At 43.2% G+C, this 22,585-nt stretch overlaps 1 protein-coding gene across 3 annotated transcripts in view; it reads right to left on the bottom strand.

Annotated features, from left to right (window-relative positions):
* ASNS (asparagine synthetase (glutamine-hydrolyzing)) overlaps positions 1-22,585 on the bottom strand; it is a 74,623-nt gene that overhangs the window by 11,815 nt on the left and 40,223 nt on the right. The window contains exons 1-4 of one of the 3 annotated variants that reach the window (XM_003809684.6): positions 8,371-12,096; positions 5,797-5,832; positions 4,927-5,198; positions 275-512 (exon numbers count right to left, since the gene is read on the bottom strand). In XM_003809684.6, the coding sequence (XP_003809732.2) occupies positions 275-512; positions 4,927-5,175 (487 nt within the window). In that variant the 5' untranslated portion in view covers positions 5,176-5,198; positions 5,797-5,832; positions 8,371-12,096. Of the gene's footprint in view, positions 1-274; positions 513-4,926; positions 5,199-5,796; positions 5,833-8,370; positions 12,097-22,585 lie in introns of those variants that run through there. The other 2 variants (XM_008961976.5, XM_055114729.2) reach the window with 2 other exon arrangements.

The raw sequence follows: 22,585 nt of genomic DNA on the forward strand, positions 1-22,585 counted from the left end.
ACTTAAAACTGCACTTAAGATCAAGCTAGATGTAGAGCATATTAGCACAGCAAAGAATAAACGACTGCACTAAAGAATCATCCTTCAAGGATTACAGAATTTAAGTGCTGAAAAGGAGAGTACAACTCCTCTGTTTTTTTAAAAAAAGATAAAGACTCATAACTTAGTCACTTGTAAAATTCTGGATTGCTCTCTAAGAGATTTTCAAATACAATTTAAAAGAAAACATACAACCAAGACAATAATGAAAATCTATAAAAAAATTTATTATTACCTTTAGCTTCTGAACATACAGCCAAAAATCCATCTTCTGTCATTGCTTTAAACAAAGGTCTGACTCCATATGTATCTCTACCCAGGAACACTTTCTTATTGGCAGTATCCAGTAAAACAAATGCAAACACACCATCCAACATACAAATTGTTTGCTCAATTCCTCCTTTGTCATAAAGATGAAGGATTATCTCACCATCCACTTTGGTCTGGTATTCAAATTCAAAATGCTGTTGCATCTTAGGAAGCGAAAGCAAAACCAAAATGTTAGACTCCTTGTACATTCACTAATAATTTTTTATTGCAAAGATGCTTCAGTATTTCTGAGCTCTATAATCCTTTCATGCACTTTGGTGATTTAGGAGAATCACAGCATTATTAAACTAGGGTTCGCTTCAACTCATATTCTGCAAATTCTGTTCAACATAAAGCTGAACCCATGAAAATTTTAGTTGCAGTCTGATAAACAGAACATAATGGGAATGTGCCAGAACAGTAACCTGTGGAGGTATGGAAATGTATATTATATACATACCATATATGTAATACATACATATATTTATATATATACAGATTGAGTATCCCTTATCTGAAATGTTTGGAACCAGAAGTGTTTTGTGTTTTGGACTTTGGAATATTTGCATATATGTGAGATATCTTGGGCATGAGACCCAAGTCTAAACATGAACTTCATTTATGTTTCATATATGTTATACACAAAACCTAAAGGTAATTTTATATAATATTTCAAATAATTTTGTGCATGAAACAAAGTTTGCATACATGGAACCATCAGAAAGCAAAGGGGTCACTATCTCAGCTACCATGTGGAAAATCTGTGGCTGTTTGACATCATTGACCATCATTCCTGACTCTGAATTTATTATGCTGCTGATGAGCAATCATTTTCATATGCTTATAAAATATGACATACCATTAATACAGTAAGAAAGTAATAAGTAGCATAGTAGAATCACCAGAATACCTGCATCAGCTGTTAAACAGCTGTACAAACAATGGCAGGCTTTCAGACTCCACCTACAATGCTGCGTTTTGATTAAAAGGTTACTATACACTGTATTTTTTTTTCCTTTTTCAGGTGAGAAGAAATATCAGAAGCAGCTGAGCAACTAGGAAGCGGGTCCTCTGAGATTGAAGAGGCATTCAGCCAGATGACTTTTAAATGTTTCTCCAGAGTCATCTGCTTCATTAACAATGGCTTTTGTCTTGGAAGGCTCTCTTTGATTTTATAAACTGACATGACCTCTTGTTCTGTTATGAATGCAGGTAGCTCTAGTCCTTCAATATCTCTATCACGCATTTTCACCATGTCATCTATACCTTTATACTACAGTCCAGTTTCTCCTACAGCTTGACTTTCTGTGTTATAAGTGTTTCTACTTTTCCTTATCACTGCTGCTCATAGAAATATCTACAGGTCTTTTTGACATTTTCAGTATCTTAACACCACAGAGCAGAAAATAAGCAAAAATACACAATGGATAATGCACATAAGTCCCATCTGTGGGGATCCTGCCAATGGCATATCCAGCTTGAACATGTGCCATTCTATTACCCTTTGTGGGCGTGCTTGCATGGGGAAATCTGGGCATGTGTAGAAAAGTTATACTGCAGCTGAAGCGGGCTGAGAGGGTCTTTTTTCCCTCGGGAATGCCAAATAAACTGCGTGTTTTACATCTGCATTTTGACTGTGACATCAAAATGCACATGTAATGTCATGTCAGTGCTCAAAAAGTTTCAGATTTTGGAGCATTTCAAATTTCAGATTTTCAGATTAGGGATGCTCAACCTCTAAATTTAAGTTAAGATAATAGGTTGCCTGGTTGCCATGACACTAAAAAACGTGTCTTCTGCAACTATAAACTTTTGGTTTGAGAAGATAGTATTGGCTAAGAAGTTCCTCCAATTCAGCTTCAAAGTCCTAGCTATAAAAATGTAAAGCAAAGGGACAAACATCATTTGGCATCATTCCCTGAAAAATAAATGGCTCCATCACAATAACAGATACATGATCCAAAACAAAGCTGCTGGTCCCCAGGGGTGGATGACAATGCCCAATGCTTCCACCACTGCAGTAGCATTAAAGCTACTCCTTACTGATAGATAAAATGACGGTGGCGCTTTATTAGTCTGCATTCCCCAAAAGAACAGCAAAGGGACTGTCTGCCACTGCATGCAGAGTAAGAAGGTTTGATTAGGCTACTCCCCAATTCTGACACTCTCCACCATCGACGGCAAACTATGAGCCATTAATGGCAAACTATGAGGATGAAAAGTCCTTGATGTATTCCTCTTTCTTCTTTGTACTCGGGTTTTTGGCTGACATTAAAGAAGAGGTTTAAATCAGGTGGAAATCCTAGATAAGCTTAAAACATGCTTTCAAATTTCAAAAAGTAAACCTATTATGTATGTGCATGACCCATAAATATGCTTCACACTCCATCCAGCTCACTCCATAATTTGTGAATCTTTTGTCTATAAGTCCTCACTGAACTGTCCAAAAATGGGCTTTGCCTCCAGTGGCTACAAAGTCACTACCTGGTCACCCCTCTCTGCTCTATCAGGGATGATCTGTAACTAGCAGGTGGGGGCCTGTAAACAGTCTTCTGCTGACTCTTCTGGGCTGAACTGCCTGAAGGGTTAGTGACCATAAAGCATTTGGTGATATTAGTAAGCAACAGCTTCCCAAATCTACCTGGCCCACCTCTTTGGCCTAAACTTTGCAGGTAATTTATTTAAAAAGGAGAAGGGTCCTTTGGGTAACGGATGTATTACTTCCTACTCTCCTAAAACCAAACTCCAATGCTGCACCTTATATAAAAGCCCTCAAATCTTGCCTCCTGATGTCATGCTGTCATTTGACTTGGCTGCAGGCCCCTGATACTCCCCTGCAGGGAGAGGGCCTGCTCTTTGCCCCAGCCTTTACCCCATTCCTCCTTTCTTTCATTCAGTCTCCTTCTACTCCCAGTACACCTCTGGCTGTATTTTATTGTAGTGGTAAACTTTATTTTTACCAAAAAGGAGGTGTGGGGGGGATTTCTGAATACTTTATATAAGCCTAAAGTATACATTCTGCTCATTAGACAGACTGCTAGCTGCCCCAACTACATAAACTTAGATGCTTGGTAGAAGCAATGGAACAAACTTCCCTACTTTTACAAATATAACATCTGGCTAATTTAGAATAGAAATTAATTATTTTCAAAATATTTAACTTCTTGTAACTTTTTAATAAAAGAAACAACACTGTTCAAGTGAAACAGGGCACTTCCTATTTCATTTAAGGGGAAGGCCAAGCTGATAATGCCATAATACCACCTAGCGTTCTCATGTATATGACATTATTTGACTTAGAAAAAATTTTTAATACTCTCTTCTTCTACCTCCCACTAGCAGGAAATTCCATTCTTGCCTTTCCTTTTCACCATTTCATCTCTAATCACCTAGAAAAATGATGTCTGGTGCATAGTAGACCCTTAATAAAGGAATAAAGAAATGCGTAAAAGGAATTTCCTGAATAACTATTTTAAAACTTTTTAAATGAGAAGACTATTATTAAGAGTCTTCCTATGAGCAGGCAACAAACAATGACAAAAGCTATTGTTCACAGATAAAAATGTCCAAAATGTGATTAGGATATAAATCTCTATCAATGCATGACAGGTATCTATCAAGAAGTCTCAAAAAATACCAAGAAACATACCAACCAAATGCATGAACCTTGAATGAAATCTGGCTCAAAACAAACAAAAATCAGCTATAAAGATATTCTTGGTAGCACTTTGAGAGGTCAAGGTGGGCAGATTACCTGAGCTCAGGAGTTCCAGACCACCCTGGGCAACATGGTGAAACCCTGTCTTTACTAAAATACAAAAAATTAGCCGGGCATGGTGGCAGGTGCCTGTAGTCCCAGCTACTTGGGAGGCTGAGGCAGGAGAATTGCTTGAACCTGGGAGGCAGAGGCTGCAGTAAGCCAAGATCTCACCACTGCACTCCAGCCTGGGTGACAGGGTGAGACTCTGTCTCAAAATAAATAAATAAATAAAAATAAATAAAAATATTCTTGGGACACTTAGGGAAATTTCATTTAAGTATTAACTGGATATTAGGTGGTATTATGGACTCTTAGGTTTAATAATGGCATTGATGTTATGTAGAAGAATGTCCTTATTCTTAGGAGACAAATGCTTATATATTTAGGAGTGTCATAATATCTGCACTGTACTCTCAAATGATTCAGCAAAAAAATGTGTGTGTGTGTGTGTGTGTAGAAAGAAAAATCAAGCAACTATGGCAAAACATTAATGACTATTTAATCTAGGTGCTCGTTGTTCTGTTCTTTACTGTATGTTAGGAATTTTTTCAAAATGAAAAGCTGGGGAGAAGGAGAAAAAATTCTAAGAGTCAATGAAACTGAACTGTAATCCCCATTTTTATCACTTTTTTTGTGACCAAGTCATTTCACTCACCTTTTTATTCATCAGTTCCCTATTTACGTACTTAGAGCAAATGAGATAACGAACATAGAGTGCTTTGCAAAGGAAAAAGCATGATACAGAATATGTAACATCATCGTAACCAACAAACTCTGAAGTTTAATCGCATCCAGACATCTGGTTTCTTTCTCCTCACCTTCTTATGGTTGTAGATTTCACCATTGTAACAGAGCCACAAATACGGATATTTCTTCACTCGAATTGGCTGCATTCCAAACAGTGGGTCAACTACCGCCAGCCGGTGAAATCCAAAGCAGCAGTTGGTGTATCCATTGACATTCTCAAAACGGAATGCATCTGGACCTCTGTGTGCAATCTTCATAGCACTCAGACACTGAACAGAAAGGCAGTCATCACTGCCAAACAGCGCCCAAATGCCACACATGGTGCAATGAAGCTATAAGCTTTCTATGGAGAGAAAAGCAGACAAATCAAAAATATTCAATATCCAATCCAACTCTGCATTAAATCTTGATTCCGGAAACATGCATAAACCACTTCAAAGACTAAAATTTAAACCATCTTTTCTATCGCGATTTCCCATTAGGTTGGCAGGCACATGGGAGTAGAGAATGATTTAATTTACTTACAGGTATTCGGAAAAGATAGTGACCTCTACATTCAACCAGCTACAGCAGCTTAGCACCTAGCCAAAGTCTGCATCTCTCCCACCTTAGGATTTAGTGGTTGGCTAGAGCTGACAGCATCCATGCCACATCTGTCTCTGCATTCTAAGTTTGCTTCCAAGATACACATACAAATGCAGGCTGGCTCCAACCTAGCCAGAGATCCTAGCCCCACTCTCACCATCCCAAAATCCCTCAAAGATCCAACAGACTTTCCAGATTACTAGAGTCTCCTCTCAGGTTCCCTTGACAGTTAAATGCCCTCTTTATCTGAACTAGCTGCAGGTACCATATAATGGGTACAACAGAAAATCACACTGCTGTAAGTGTAAAAGATACGCAGCTCTTTCAAGCATTTCACTATATTACATCTAGGTTACCTTCAAGTGATTTATTCAGATGTGATTGAAGAAAATCTAAAGGGAAAAAAAAAATTTAATTTGATATCAGATATCCTGGCTTTATAACAAACAAAACATTTCAAGTTAATAGAAGATACAAAATATTCACTATCAAAATGTCCTAACTGACAAAAATGTTCTCAAATATTTCTGTCTCAAAGTTGCATTGTTCAGTAAGGAAGCAAAGTAGGTGGGACATATATAGCAACAACATCCCTAATAAAAAACTTGGCTCATCCCTATAAGCCCGGAAGCAAATAAATCACCCTTACATACGTTAATTACTTTCCAATTTCAAATTCTCAACTGTGAAATAAAGGGCTGTTTTATTTGGCTGCTGCCAGCTCAAAATGACACATTGCACCATGTGTGGCATTTGGGCCCTGTTTGGCAGTGATGACTGCCTTTCTGTTCAGTGTCTGAGTGCTATGAAGATTGTACACAGAGGTCCAGATACATTCCGTTTTGAGAATGTCAATGGATACACCAAAAACAAGATGTTTTAATTAAAACATCTCTAACTTGAAATATAACTATTTTGGTGTTTTTTTTTAAAAAAACTGCGAATTGCAGCAAATGCCCAAATAATTTGGGATAAACACCCTAAGGAAAAAATATACATTCAAGTTGCATAAGTCACTTTGAGCAATTCTTTGATGATATTTCATTTATATCTAAAAGAACCAAAGGTTTAGCTGGCTTTTCTGGAAAACCAGAACCAAATAACATATGGTTAGAATGAAAATCATCTCAAGCAATTTGGAAATGAAGTACCACATGTCCTATGCTGTCTCTTCCATGCACTTGACCAAATAGCCCAAATAGCCTATAACAAATTATTTGAGATTTACTGGAAAAATTCCATAAGATTTAAATGAGATGACTACTAATAAGCCATCTGCCTTTGACTCTATATCAATTTAAAACGGGTTAGGAAAGTGCTTTGAAAATCAAGTATGGTCATCAGGGAATCAGTTACCTAAGTCTTCTTAACACTGCTTAGTGAATCCCTGTATTAATCCTGCTATAATAAATACATTCTAACCACTAAACTGGAGGGGAAAAAGGGAGAACAAAGAGGCATGTAAAGTACACTTATTTTTTCTAGTAGGAAAAAGCCAATTAAAACTATAACCTATTATTTTTATTGGAATCAGTCTTATAGGAGGGCAAAGTTCCTACTGCCGCTACCTGTTCTCAATATTTTTCTTATTTCTTCCTAAACTTCTAGAGCAGTGCTGTCCAATAAATATGTATGTAAGCCACATATGTAATTTTAAATATACTAGTAGCCCCATTAAAAGAAAAAGGTGAAATTAATTTTAAATAAACTTAACTCAGTATGTCCCAAATAGTAACATTTTAACATATATGTAATCAATATAAAAAATCATCCAGCAGATATTTTACACTGTTCTTCCTACTCCAACGACAAAATCCAGTGTATTTAACACAATACATCTCAGTTAGGACTAGCCAGCACCTCAAGTGCTCAACAGTTACAGGTGGCTAGCGCCTACCGAACTGGACATGGCAGTTTCAGTGCATTTAATTTCTATTCCACTTAGTGCTACTTACAACTTCACCCTCTCCCTTTACTTTTAGATTAAGATCTCAGTAAGTAACCAACTACAGACAGGTTCAAGCCCTACTTTACCTCTAATTACTCTTACAGCAATGCTATGAATCATGATTTAAAATTAAAAAAAAAAAACTGCTGTTAAATTATTAGTCAAGCGCCCAGGGCAATGGACAGTAAAGAAATAATGTAGGCCACGGGCCGAGATGAAAACTGTCCTTTTTATTTAAAGCTATAACAATCATCTGAAGCCAGCCCTGCAAAATGACAGCCATTGAAAAAGGCATGCTAGTTCTTTTGCCTTTTTCTGTACTTGGTCGCCTGTGTCCCTAAACAGACCTCTTCTCGGCAGGGTTTGCTCAGCAAGTCACTTGCTGAGTCTTGCAGTCTACAGAGACGGGTGGGGACTGGTGGGGATGGCGGGGTGAGAGGGGAGGAGGAGGGTGAGCGGTCCAGGTGAGGAGGGGGGCAGTTGAAGGTGAAAGCAGACACCGAGACGGTGATAAGGCCGCAGTCTCTTCTTCCTAGATCAGGACCACGCGACACCTGACTGCGCCCTGGCCACGAGCACGATCTGACCCGTCCGCCGCAGGGACCCGGACCGCGAAAATGTCCACAGGCTTCGACGCCACATAGTAAAAAAAAGTACACATATAACATTTACAGGGGCTCAGACCGCCGCTGCCTCCTCTCCGGAGCGGTCCGGCCTGCCGGCCGCGGTTCCCTCTCGATGCTTCAGGGAACCAGGACAGAAAGGTCCTTCCGCTAGCTGCCAGGTGCGTAACAATCGCTAGGCGTCCGCCCCGCCCTCCCTACCGCAGGAGCCGCAGCATCAGCAGGCGCCCCCGAACCGCGTCTGCCGGGTGCCAGGCTGAAGACCGCATCCTCCACCCCTTCCTTCTGGAGCAGCCCCAGGGCACGCGAGGAGAATGCTGGCGCGGGGCGCAGGGCACGGGGCGCAGGACCTGGCTCACCTGGGCGTAAGCAAGTCAGGGTGATGTGGCGGGCCGAGGCCAGGGATGTGGACAGCTTGACGGGCGGCGAGGCTGCTGGCGCTTATACCAACCTGGCTCCTGTAACGCGTGCGGGAAGTTTCATCATGCCTGCGAGGACCAACCAGCGCGCACAGGGGCGGGGCCGCGGGGTGTCCGGGGCGGAGCAGGACTAAGTGGGGCGGCGGGAGGACGCAAGGAGGAGCTCTTTTGTTTCCAGCGCCTTGAGTCTCAGTGCGCCTGTTTAAGGATAGCCTCAGAGCTCCGCCCAGGCTACCTGCTGTTCTGACAATTAGGGAGGCTTCTGAACTTGGTTTGTTCTTCGGGAAATCATCACCGTTTTTTTGTTGCACTACCGTCTGATTTATTATGCAGTGCAGAGAAAAGCTTGTCCTAAGAAACTGATGCGTGAGGCCTAAAATGTCCTTATAAGATCTATTAATAAATCGGGGCCAGGAGCGGTGGCTCACGCCTATAATCCCAACACTTTGGGAAGCCAAGGCAAGAGGATCACTTGAAACCAGGAGTTCAAGACCAGCCTGGGAAACACAGCGAGATCACATCTCTATAAAAATTGGTGGCACGCAATGGTAGTCCCAGCAACTCAGGAGGCTGAGGCAGAAGGATAGTTTGAGCCCAGGAGTTTGAGGCTGAGGTGAGCTCAACTCCAGCCTGGGCGACAAAGGGAGACCCCCATCTCTAAAACAATAAAATCTAAATCTAATTGATACATGAAGCCAAAATACATCAGTGGTCCTTAAACATTTTAAGTACAAAGATTCCTTTTAGAATCTCAAAAAGGATTTTGTCAACTTGCCTCCACAAGATAATTATGTGCTTTTAAGTATCTCTTTGATGAAGAAAAGACATCACGATTTAAAAAAAGTATCATAACACTCTTAAATCGTATTTTACTAATTACATCAGCACCGAAATAAATTGAGAAATAGTAAAATTATATGTGCACGACCTACTATGATCAGACTACAGTCAATGCTTGGAGAGCATGCAGGTTTGATATCCCCATACAACGCATTCCTGACTAAATCAAAAACGCCAACAATTTAAAATCCCTAAGAACAGAAGATGGAGTAGTCGCTTAGTAGTTACAGGCAAGAGCAAAGATGAGAGATGACTTGTTCTAAGGTTCATTCTTGCTGGAAAATTTTCAGTATCAAACAGACTTTGCTGTATCCTAATTGACGTACTTTAAACCTGAGAGCAATGTGGGAAAGTAGGTCTTCTATCTACATTTTACAAATGAAAAAATAAGACTCAGAAAAGTTGAGGGATTTATCCAAACACAGCTTCACAACAGTAGAGAATTGAGTCATAATCTGTGTAAACCCAGAGCCCATTTCCTGTAGCATCTTGCCTATGTAGTGAAAGACAGGTTCCCCTGCTTGGTGTGTTACCTAGTGTGCTTCGTTGTGCTGCGTATCTCCTGCTTGTCCGTCCAGAGCTCTACCCTTCTCCACCTCACTTTCTATCCTGGCTCCCTTGCCCTCCTCTTTCAGGGAGAGTGTGCAAAGGCAGACATTTCGAGGAGATGCAAAAGGTGAAATTAAAATTGCTAATGAAGTTTTGGCACCATTGTCATTGATAACATCTTATCAGGAGACAGGGTTTTGAGATCAACCGGTCTGACCAAAGTTTATTAGGTGGGAATTTTCTCTTCCTAATAAGCCTGGGAGTGCTATGGGAGACTGGAGTTTATTTCACCTCTGCAATCTCGACCATAAGAGACAGGTACGCCCCGGGGGGCCAGTTCAGAGACCTACCCCTAGGTGCGCATTCTCTTTCTCAGGGACGTTCCATGCTGAGAAAAGGAATTCAGCGATATTTCTCCCATTTGCTTTTGAAAGAAGAGAAATATGGTTCTGTTCTGCCCGGCTCACCGGCGATCAGAGTTTAAGGTTATCTCTCTTATTCCCTGAACAATTGCTGTTATCCTGTTCTTTTTTCAGGGTGCCCACATTTCATATTGCTCAAACACACATGCTGTACAATTTGTGTACTTAACGCAATTATTACAGGTCCTGAGATGATATACATCCTTCTCGGCTGACAGGATTAAGAGATTAAAGTAATGACAGGCATAGGAAATCACAAGGGTATTGATTGGGGGAAGTGGTAAGTGTCCATGAAATCTTTACAATTTATGTTTAGAGATTGCGGTAAAGGCAGGCATAAGAAATTACAAAAGTATTAATTTGGGGAACTAATAAATGTCCATAAAATCTTCATAATCCACGTTCTTCTGTCATGGCTTCAGCTGGTCCCTCCGTTTGGGGTCCCTGACTTCCCGCAACACAGCACAGTGCCTGGCACAAAAGAGTTGCTCAATAAATACATTAGGATGAATAGATAAATACACGGATAGGCACTTTGAACTACAGATGAGCTTAAATACTTTGTGTTTTTCTTAGTCAAACATGTGCAATTATAAGCATGTGATAAATGTTATGATGACCACACCTGTGTCTTGCCTGATGTTCTTTGCAATCACTAAATGAAGTCAATTGTGCCTGTTTTTACAGTTCTATTTTCAACCTAATGATCTGTTTATTTTAACTTCTGGCTGTTGGCTTTGTTTGGGTTTGTTAGCCTGACAAAGTGGTAGATATTGGTATTTGCTCTTTTGTTTAAATGTCACGAACTTTAAAAATGCCTTTGCTTTTGGGAAGAAACCCTAGTTAGGACACCCTAGCGGTCAGGATGATTTGGGTTCTGGTGCAGTAACAACAATCCCCAAATCTCAGTGGCTTCATGCAGTGAGGTATTTGTTTGTTTTTGAGACAGGGTCTCACTCTGTCACCCAGACTAGAGTGCAGTGGTGCAATCTCAGCTCACTGCAACCTCTGCCTCCCAGACTCAAGTGATTCTCCTGCCTCCTGAGTAGCTGGGATTACAGGCCCATGCCACCACTGTCTGGCTAATTTTTGTACTTAGTAGAGACAGGATTTCACCATGTTAGCCAGGCTGGTCTTGAACTCCTGACCTCAAATGATCCACCCGCCTTGGCCTCCCAAAGTTCTGGGATGACAGGCATGAGCCACCATGCCTGGCCACAGTGAGGCTTATTCTTGGTCACGTTGCATGTCTGGGCTGTGTTAGGGCATTGTGTGGTGGTCTGTTCATTGTGTTCACTCAGGGATCCAGGCTGACAAAAGCCCCATCTCTGCATGTGTCCTTGATCACCCTTCAGGGGAAAGGGAATGTGGTGGATCATAGAGCCTCTTAACACTTCCACCTGGAGGTGACTCAAGTTGCTGCTGCTGCTCATGGTTCATTGGACAAAACGGATCACAGAGTCATGGGCAACTTCTCTGTGCCTGGAAGGGGAAACAAATTTGAATAGCCACATTGATTTTCCCTAGATATTACACAGAAGGCCTCATTTAAACACAGTTACTTATTTGTGTTTTGAAGCTAATTGTAGTCCATCAACCTTCACAGAAGATATGTGCACTTCCAAGCTATTATTAGGCAATTTTTTTTTTTTTTTTGAGACAGAGTCTTACTCTCTTGCCCAGGCTGGAGTGCAGTGGCATGATCATGGATCGCTGCAACTTCTGCCTCCTGGGTTCAAGTGATTTTCATGCATCAGCCTCCCAAAATGCTGGGATTACAGACACCCACCACCACGCCTGGCTAAGTTTTGTATTTTTAGTAGAGATGGGGTTTCACCATGTTGGCCTGGTTGGTCTGGAACTCCTGACCTCAGGTGATCCACCTGCCTCGGCCTCCCAAAGTGCTGAGATGACAGGCATGAGCCGCCGCGCCCGGCCTTGAGTATGATTTTTGATTTGGAAGGTCAGAGTTAGGGTTTTAGTCTGAGGACTGTATGATGTGAAGGTGAAAAGCAGAGCTTGGCTGTGAGTTTGCTGGTATTCCTGTGCTGCTTCTACAGCTCTTTGGCTGTGTGACCGTCACCTTTGGCAAGTTCCTTTACCTTTCTATGTGTTGGTTTCCTCATCAATAAAATGGAAAAAATAATCATAATCATAATAGCTATTGGTGTTGGGATAGCCCAGTGGTTGACACATAAGGACTCAAACATAGTTTTTTTGGTTTTTTTTTGAGACGGAGTCTTGCTCTGTTGCCAGGCTGGAGTGCAGTGGTGCAATCTCGGCTCACTGCAACCTCTGCCTCCTGGGTTCAATCGATTCTCCTGCCTCAGCCTCCCGAGTAGCTGGGATTACAGGCACCTGCTACAACTCCCAGTTAATTTTTGTATTTTTAGTAGAGACTGGGTTTCACCATGTTGTCCAGGATGCTCTCGATCTCTTGACCTCATGATCCAAGCACCTCAGCCTCCCAAAGTGCTGGCATTACAGGCATGAACCACCGTGCCCAGCTCAAAAATACTATTATTAATTTTGGGGGGGCAGTTACTATATTTTGTGAAAATCAGAGTTCAGTACCTTGTAATACTGAGTTGGGATCTATCCCTGAAGGAACAGGCTTCTAAAGAGGAAGGCATCGAGAGAGGGGCAAAATTTTAGTGGACGCTGTAATGACTTTAGGTATATGGACCTGGGGCTGAGTTCTAGCTGGGGCCACCAGGTAGCAAGGTGGACTTTGCTAAATTCTATCACTTTCCTGGGCCTCAGACTCACTTGTTACAAATGGGGTTAAAGCATCCCTCTTTCAGGGCTAAGATAAAGATGATTAAGTAAGAGGGAATGAAAGCAACTTCCATCAATGGTCAAAAGTATTCATTTAACTTCTTTTTTTTTTTTTTTTTTTTGAGATGGAGTCTCTCTCTGTTGCCCAGGTTGGAGTGCAGTGGCATGGTCCCGGGTCACTGCAACCTCCACCTCCTGGGTTCAAGTGATTCCCCTGCCTCAGCCTCCTGAGTAGCTGGGACTACAGGTGCGTGCCACCACGCCTGGCTAATTTTTGTATTTTTAGTAGAGACGGGGTTTTACCATGTTGGCCAGGATGGTCTCGATCTCCTGACATTGTGATCCACCTACCTTAGCCTCCCAAAGTGTTGGGATTACAGGCATGAGCCACCATGCCTGGCCCATTTAACTTCTATATTACTCGCCTGTTGGTGGATTTACCAGTGCAAACTGAGCAGCTTAAAACACCATCCAGTTATTATCTGTTTCCATGAGCCAAGGGTCTGGGCAGGGTTTAACTGGGTCTTCTATTCAGGGTCACAATACTGCAACCAGAGTGTCAGCTGGGGTCTCATCAGATGCTCAGTGTCCTCTTCCAAGCTTATTCAGTTTGTGGACTGAATTCAATTTCTTGCAATTGTTGAACGAAGGCCCTCAGCTCCTAGAGCTGCCACCTCCAAAGACAGTTCACAGCATGGCCATTTGTGTCTCCTTGGAGGCTAAGGGTTGAATCTCTGAAACTTCACCTTTAAAAGACTCACCTGATTAGGTCTGGCCCACCTAAGATCATCCTGCTTTGGATGAACTCAAAGTCAGCTGAGCAAATGTGCTTAACAAAGCAAGTGTGACCATAATCACATTTGCAAAATTCCTTCCCCTTGGCCAAATCACAAGCTCTGCACACACTCAAGAAGAGATGATACAGGGAGCAGATATAAGGGAGTGGTTCTCTTGGGGGCTGTCCTAGAATTCTGCCCATTACAACTTCCTTTCTCAAGGAACAGCAGGCCTGGGGAGAGATGATCACGGATGAGAGCAGCCCACAGGTTGTGAGCGCCAGGTGCTGGCCTAGGATGCAGGAGGCTGCCAAGCAAGTATGAAAAGCCTTCTCTGGGCTGGGTGGAGTGGCTCACACCTGTAATCCCAACACTTTGGGAGGCCGAGGTGGGCGGATCACGAGGTCAAGAGATCGAGACTATCCTGGCCAACCAACATGGGGAAACCCCGTCTCTACTAAAAATACAAAAATTAGCTGGGAGTGGTGGCACACGTCTCTAACAACCCAGCTCCCCAAGTGAGCAATTCCTGTCCCTTTTAAGGGCTCACAACTCTAAGGGGGTCTGCGTGAGAGGGTCGTGATCATGAGAGAGTCGTGATCGATTGACCAAGAAGGGAGTATGTGACTGGGGGCTGCATTCAGCAAACCCCATCTCTACTAAAAATAGCAAAATTCAACAAAGTCTCAGGATAAAAATCAATGTGCAAACATCACAAGCATTCGTATACACCAATAATAAACAGAGAGCCAAATCATGAGTGAACTCCCATTCACAATTGCTTCAAAGAGAATAAAATACCTAGGAATCCAACTTACAAGGGATGTGAAGGACCTCTTCAAGGAGAACTAAAAACCACTGCTCAATGAAATAAAAGAGGATACAAACAAATGGAAGAACATTCCATGCTCATGGGTAGGAAGAATCAATATCATGAAAATGGCCATACTGCCCAAGGTAATTTATAGATTCAATGCCATCCCCATCAAGCTACCAATGACTTTCTTCACAGAATTGGAAAAAAACTACTTTAAAGTTCATATGGAACCAAAAAAGAGCCGGCATTACCAAGTCAATCCTAAGCCAAAAGAACAAAGCTGGAGGCATCACGCTACCTGACTTCAAACTATACTACAAGGCTACAGTAACCAAAACAGCATAGTACTGGTACCAAAACAGAGATATAGATAAATGGAACAGAACAGAGCCCTCAGAAATAATGCCGCATTATCTACAACTATCTGATCTTTGACAAACCTGACAAAAACAAGCAATGGGGAAAGGGTTCCCTATTTAATAAATGGTGCTGGGAAAACTGGCTAGCCATATGCAGAAAGCTGAAACTGGATCCCTTCCTTACACCTTATACAAAAATCAATTCAAGATGGATTAAAGACTTAAATGTTAGACCTAAAACCATAAAAACCCTAGAAGAAAACCTAGGCAATACCATTCAGGACATAGGCATGGGCAAGGACTTCATATCTAAAACACCAAAAGCAATGGCAACAAAAGCCAAAATTGACAAATGGGATCTAATTAAACTCAAGGGCTTCTGCACAGCAAAAGAAACTACCATCAGAGTGAACAGGTAACCTACAGAATGGGAGAAAATTTTTGCAATCTACTCGTCTGACAAAGGGACCTATGACTTTCTTATAACCAAGAGAATATGGCAGAGGTGATGGGATGTCGTGATTATGTTAGATAGGATGTTAAGTTGTCTTGCTAGGAGGCTATCTTGCTGGCTTTGAAGATGTGAGCTGCCATGTCATGAGTGGCCAGATGGAGAGGCCCATGTGGCAGGAAGCTGAGGACAGCAGGAACCTGGGGCCCTGAGACCAGCAGCCTGCAAGGAACCGAATGCTGCCAACAACCAGATGAGACGGGAAGCAGATCAATCACCAGCCAAGCCTCCAGATGAGAACTGAGCCCTGGCTGACATTCTGGTTGCAGCCTTGCACTGAACCCAGCTGAGTCACGCTGGATTCCTGACCCACAGAAACCACATAGTGATAACTGTGTGCTGTCTCAAGCCACAAAGTTTGCAGTAATATTGTTGCACAGCAATAGATAATATAAAAACTGTCCTACATCATGTACATTACTGAGCGAAATGTAGAACCTGGATTTAAGCTCTGATTTCAGAGTTGTGGTCTCAGTCTCCCCAGGGAGACCTGTCCTGGGAGACAGTTATGCCAGGCTGTGATGCTGTGATGATTGTTCTCTTCCTACCCAGAAGCTTTCAATAGGCATGTCAAGCATGTGACCCCAGCTACATATACCAAATGTATTTCTGACAAATGCCAGGACATCGTGAGCTTTCTTGTTTTACTGAGAGCTCCATAAAGGAAGGATCATCTCTGTCTTTTTTTTTTTTTTTTTTTTTTAAGAGTCTCACTCTCACCCAGGCTGGAGTGTAGTGGTGCGATCTCGGCTCACTGCAGTCTCTGCCTCCTGGGCTCAAGGGATTCTCCAGCCTCAGCCTCCTGAGTAGCTGAGATCAAAGGTGTGCATCACCACACCTAGCTAATTTCATATTTTTGGTAGAGACGGGGTTTACTCATGTTGGCCAGGCAGATCTTGAACTCCTGGCCTCAAGTGATTCGCCTACCTCGGCTTCCCAAAGTGCTGGGATCACAGGCATGAGCCAATGCACCTGGCCTGGCTTTTTTATGTTATATCCATGTGAAACAGCCCAGTGGTCAGCATACAAAGGGGTCCAAATGTGAAAGGAAAGGGCAAACACAAGGGAAACCTAGGGGTGTTCAGAAATAGTTCCCAGGTCACTGCCTGTTTCAATATGTACAGTCCTGGGCCCCACGCACAAGATTCTGACTTGGCAGGTCAGAGTTGGAGATGGGGAGCTACCTAGTTACGAGGGATCCCAGTGCATTTTGAGGCAGCTGGTTGTTAAGACTGCATTGTAAAAATTACCCCCCAAAGATGTGAAGGGAAACAGAAAGACATTGGCAGGCTAGAAAACAACAGAAGTAAAACATGAACAAGTTCATTCCAGAAGGAGATTCTCAAACACAGCTGCACATCAGAATCACCTGGGGAGATTTTAAAACCCCAGTGCCCGGGCTCTGCAGCCCAGATCAATTATTACAGAATCTCTTGGGGATGAAACATGGGCATCAGTATTTTTGGTTTGTGTGTGTGTGTGTGTGTTTGTTTTGTTTTGTTTTGTTTTTTGAGATGGAATCTTGTTCTGTCACCCAGGCTGAAGTGCAGTGGTGCGATCTCAGCTCACTGCTACCTCTGTCTCCCGGGTTCAACCCATTTTCCTACCTCAGCCTCCCAAGTAGCTGGGATTACAGGTGTGCACCACCACGCCTGGCTAACTTTTGTATTTTTAATAGAGATAGGGTTTCACCATGCTGCCCAGGCAGGTCTCGAACTCCCAGCCTCAGGTGATCTGCCCGCCTTGGCCTCACACAGTGCTGGGATTACAGGCATGAGCCATTGCTCCTAGCAGTATTTTTTTAATGAGGCAAAATTCACATAACATACAAGTCCCTGTATGAAACCATACACTTCAGTACTATTAAATACATTCACAATGTTAAGCAATCATCATCTCTGTCTAGTTCCAAAACATTTTCATTAACACCCCCCGCCCCCCCAAAAAATAACCCTGTATCCATCAAGCACTCTCCATCCCCTCCCCTTTCCCCCAGCTGCTGGCAACCACTTACCTGCTTTCTGCCTCTATAGATTTGCCTATTCTGGGCCTTTCACATAAATGGAATCATGTAATATATATAATAACCAAAAGGTAGCAACAACCAAGATGGCCATTTGGTTGACGAATGAACAAACAAAATGTGCTGTATCCATACAATGGAAATATTGGTGCCTACTACATGTGGATGGACCTTGGAAACATCACGCTAAGTGAGAGAGAGCCTTGGTATTGTCTCATCTCCCCAGGAGATTCCAAGGTGCAGCCAAGGTTGAGATCCACTGACGAGCAATGGATACGATTGGGTGCAGATGAAATAAGGCAGCCAGGGGCAGGAGGGACGTCTCATTGAAGATGACTATTTGTGGATGCCTAGCAGGGGTGGGGATGAGGTATGATAACAGCAACCCCAATCCCAACACAGCGTGACCGATTTTATCTTCAGCCAGCTGATACGCCTCATGGGGTTTGGACACAGGACACCTCTGCCTCCCAGGTTCAAGCGATATAACACCTGCCTCAGCCTCTTAAGTAGCTGGGATTACAGGCATGTACCACCACGCCTGGCTAATTTTTATATTTTTAGTAGAAACAAGATCTCGTCATGTTGCCCAGGTTCGTCTTGAACTTCTGGCCTTACATGATCCACCCACCTCAGCCTCCCAAAGTACTGGGATTACAGGCATGAGCCACAGTGGCAGCCTCCAAATTCTATTTGAAGTTTGACTTTCCCCCTCCAGAAAATCCAACCTTTTCCCAAGTCACAGTGGGACACCCCGGAGTTAATTTGAGAGAAATGTGCTTTTAAAAACAACTCCAGGCCAGGCGCAGTGGCTCACGCCTGTAATCCTAGCACTTTCGGAAGCCGAGGCGGATGGATCACGAGGTCAGGAGATCAAGACCATCCTGGCCAACATGGTGAAACCCCGTGTCTACTAAAAATACAAAAAATTAGCTGGGCATGGTGGCACATGCCTGTAAGCCCAGCTACTCGGGAGGCTGAGGCAGGAGAATCGCTTGAACCAGGGAGTCAGAGGTTGCAGTGAGCCGAGATCGCGTCACTGTACTCCAGCCTGGCGACAGAGAGAGATTAAATAAATAAATAAATAAATAAATAAATAAATCCCACCGATATGAACACCAAACGAGAATCACTCCATTGACTTCCCTCCACCAAGCAGGGGGAGTGATGGTGATGGTGCATGAGTGCCTATTTGCATTGAGTCTTAATGGAAAATAAGGTTGTGTCATTCAAAGGAAAAACAAATCACAGCCCACACTGGAGCTGTGGATGAATAACATGGCTGAGTGTTGGTACAGGCTTTCCATAGCAATATTAAAACTGAAAAAATCAGCAATGAAGCTCCCAGCCACATTTCTGCCAAATGATTTAGGGGAAAACAACAGAGGCACTCCTCAACTTTTCCTTCGCTGCACAAAGTGGGTTTGGCTGGAAATGCCAAGTGTGCTTGTTGCTGGGATCTTTCAAATGGAAGCAAGCTGGGAGTCAACCTCCTGCAGCCGCAGGCCAGAAATGGGTTTAGGCCAAACTATTATAGTAACACTGGTGCACATCTAAACAGATTTAACTCCCTCACAGCAATCTAGATTAATTTAATATGCTTTCTTATTGGCATTCCGCATTTCTCATTAAAGCAAATAAACATCCATTCCTCTGTGATAAATTAGGGCAAAAAAAAAAATTCATATGTCTAGGGCATAGGGAAGGAGGAGTTGTTGGCTGTTAAAAAAAAAATACTGCAAATGGCCTTTGAAAGTCTAGACATCTTCATCATAAACACAAACATTCCTCTTCACAAAGGGACCTCAAGTAACCTTAGGCTGGAGGGCCCACTTGAGTATGTTTTTCTTCTCATTCTTTCTTACCTTCCCTCCAGCCCACCCAACCCACATTCAGTGACCAAGTCACGTGGGTTTTACCTCCTAAATCTTTTCAGATCCGTTCACTGCTCAGCCACTCTCCTGACACCACCATAAACCAAGCCACCATCACCTCCAGCTGTTTGACTGCAAATGCCTCCTCACTGGCCTCTGTCTTTCCCTGGCCCTGTGACAATCTGCACTCCTCACAGGGACCAAAGCGATCACTTCAGAAGGTGCATCCAAACCGATCACTCGCTTTCAATGGCTCCCTCTGCTGTGTGGGTTAACAATGATAAACGCTCGGCCGGGCGCGGTGGCTCACGCCTGTAATGCCAGCACTTTGGGAAGCCGAGGCGGTCGGATCATGACGTTAGGAGATCCAGACCATTCTCCCTAACACGTTGAAACCCCGTCTCTATTAAAAATACAAAACAATTAGCCGGGCGTGGTGGCGGGCGCCTGTAGTCGCAGCTACTTGGGAGACTGAGGCAGGAGAATGGCGTGAACGCGGGAGGTGGAGTTTGCAGTGAGCCGAGGTCACGCCACTGCACTCCGGCCTGGGCGACAGAGTGAGACTCCATCTCAAAAAAAAAAAAAAAAAAAAAAAAAAAAAAAAAAAAAAATTATAAAAGGTCACCTTTACTGAGCACACACTATCTCATTCCATCCCTACATCAGCCCTTTATTTCACCAGTTGGGAAGCTGGGACACAGAGTAGTTAGGTGGAATGCCCAAGGTGGGACCACTCGTGTGAAGTTTCCACACACTAATGTGAGACCCTCCGTGACCTAGCCCCTCTCTTTCTCCAGCCTCATTTCCTGATTCTCTCGCTTGCCCTGAAGGCTTCAGCCACACAAACTTCTTGAAAGTCCCTTAAATCTGGCTGAGCGCAGTGGCTCACGCCTGTAATCTCAGCACTTTGGGAAGCTGAGGCGGCTGGATCACCTGAGATCAGGAGTTCGAGACCAGCCTGGTCAATATGGTGGAACCCCATCTCTACTAAATATCCCAAAATTAGCCAGGTGTGGTGGATGGCACCTGTAATCCCAGCTACTCGGGAGACCGAGGCAGGAAAATCGCTTGAACTCGGGAGGCAGAGGTTGCCGTGAGCCAAGGTCGCACCACTCCACCCAAGCCTGGGCGTCAAGAGTGAAAGTCCGTCTCAAAAAATAAGTCCCTTAAATCTGCTCTATGCCTATCAACCTCAGGGACTTCACTATGCTGTTTCTCACCCTGAAATGCTGTTCCTCATTTCTCTACATAGTGAACTCATCCCACCCCTTAGGCCTCTCCTTAAGTGTCATCTCTTCAAGGAAGATTTTACTTTTTTAATATAACTATTAAAATATAATTCAGGTACCGTATGATTTGCCCATTTAAAGTGAACAAATCAATGGTTTCAGTGCACTCACAGAGCTCGGCAACCACCATCATGATCAATTTTAAAACATTTTCATCACCCCAAAAAGAAACCCTGTATCCATGAGCAGGTACCTGCCATTTCCTCCTCCCACTAAGCCCTGACAATCTACTTTTTTTGAGATAGAGTCTCTGTCACAGGCTGGAGTGCAGTGGCACAATCTCGGCTCACTGCAACCTCCACCTCCCAGGTTCAAGCAATTCTCCTGCCTCCCGAGTAGCTGGGATTACAGGGATGTGTCACCATGCCCATCTAATTTTGTATTTTTAGTAGAGACAGGGTTTCTGTCTTCATAGATTTGCGTGTTCTGGACATTTCATATAAATGACATCTTAGAATATGTGACCTTTTGTGACTGGTTTCTTCCACTTAGCTTAATATTCTCATAGTTCATCCGTGTTGTAGCACGTGTTAGTACTTCATTCCTTTTGATGACTGAATAATATTCCATTGCATAGTCAAACCATGTTCTATTTCTCCACTCATCAGTAGACAAGCATTTGTGTTGTTTTCACTTTGGCGCTATTATGAATAATGCTGCTATGAGCATTTGTGTACAAGTTTCTGGATGGACATATATTTTCATTTCTTTCATAAACTGGAGTGGAAGTGGTGGGTCATAGAACTCTGTGTTTAATCTTTGGAAGAAGTGCCAGACTGTGTAAGAAAGAAAGCCTTTCCTCACCCTGTGAGACTGAGCTCCCTCTCTCCATTTATACATTCTCTTTAAGCCCTTTGCTTCTCTTTCAGAGCAATTCACGTTGACCTGGGTCACCCTCAACTTAAGGCTCATAACTCCCCTAGATCCTCAGGGTCCACACTAAATGTGATGAAATATGATGCAAGCCACATATTTACTTTTGCATTTTGTAGTAACCACATTTTAAAAAGTAAAACAAAAGAAGTGAAGGTAATTGGAATAATATCACAGATTTAAACCTATCCAAAATACCAGGTCAACATGTATAAAATATTTTAACAATAACAAAATACTTTGCTTTCTTTTTATATTAAGTCTTCACAATCTAATGTGTATTTGACACTTCTCACACATTTCAGAATGATGGCAGCAGCCCATATGGGGGGCCCGCCCATGATGCCAATGATGGGCTCTCCTCCTCCTGGGATGATGCCAGTGGGACCTGCTCCTGGAATGAGGCCGCCCACGGGAGGCCACATGCCCATGATGCCTGGGTACCCAATGATGAGACCTCCTGCCCGTCTCATGATGGTGCCCAGTCAGCCCAGAATGACTCGACCAGACAGATAAGGATAGAGGGGAGGCCTCATTGCATCAGTGTTGTTTTGTTGTTGTTATTGTTGTGTTTTTTTTTTTGTTTGTAATGTTTTGTTTTGTTTTTGAGACAGAGTCTTCCTCTGTCACCCAGGCTGGAGGGCAGTGGCATGATCTCAGCTCACTGAAACCTCCACCTCCCGGGTTCAAGCGATTCCCCTGCCTCAGCCTCCTGAGTAGTGTGGGACTACAGGCGTGTGCACCATGCCCGGCTAATTTTTTTTATTTTAGTAGAAACGGGGTTTCACCATGTTGGCCAGGACGGTCTCAATCTCCTGACCTCGTGACCCGCTCGCCTCAGCCTCCGAAAGTGCTGGGATTACAGGTGTGAGCCACTGCGCCTGGCCTATATGAATTTTATATTTACCTGCTCCCTTCACCAGGAGATCATGCTGCTGTGATATCGGGTTTTCTTAACAGCATAAGGAAGACTTGCCCCCTTGCCCTATCAAAGAGAATAGTTTTGGAGGGGAGAAGTGGGGCCAAAAAAGATGCAGTTTTCAT

The sequence above is a fragment of the Pan paniscus genome, chromosome 6 (assembly GCF_029289425.2).
Source record: "Pan paniscus chromosome 6, NHGRI_mPanPan1-v2.0_pri, whole genome shotgun sequence".
In the NCBI taxonomy this organism is placed as follows: Eukaryota; Metazoa; Chordata; class Mammalia; order Primates; family Hominidae; genus Pan; species Pan paniscus.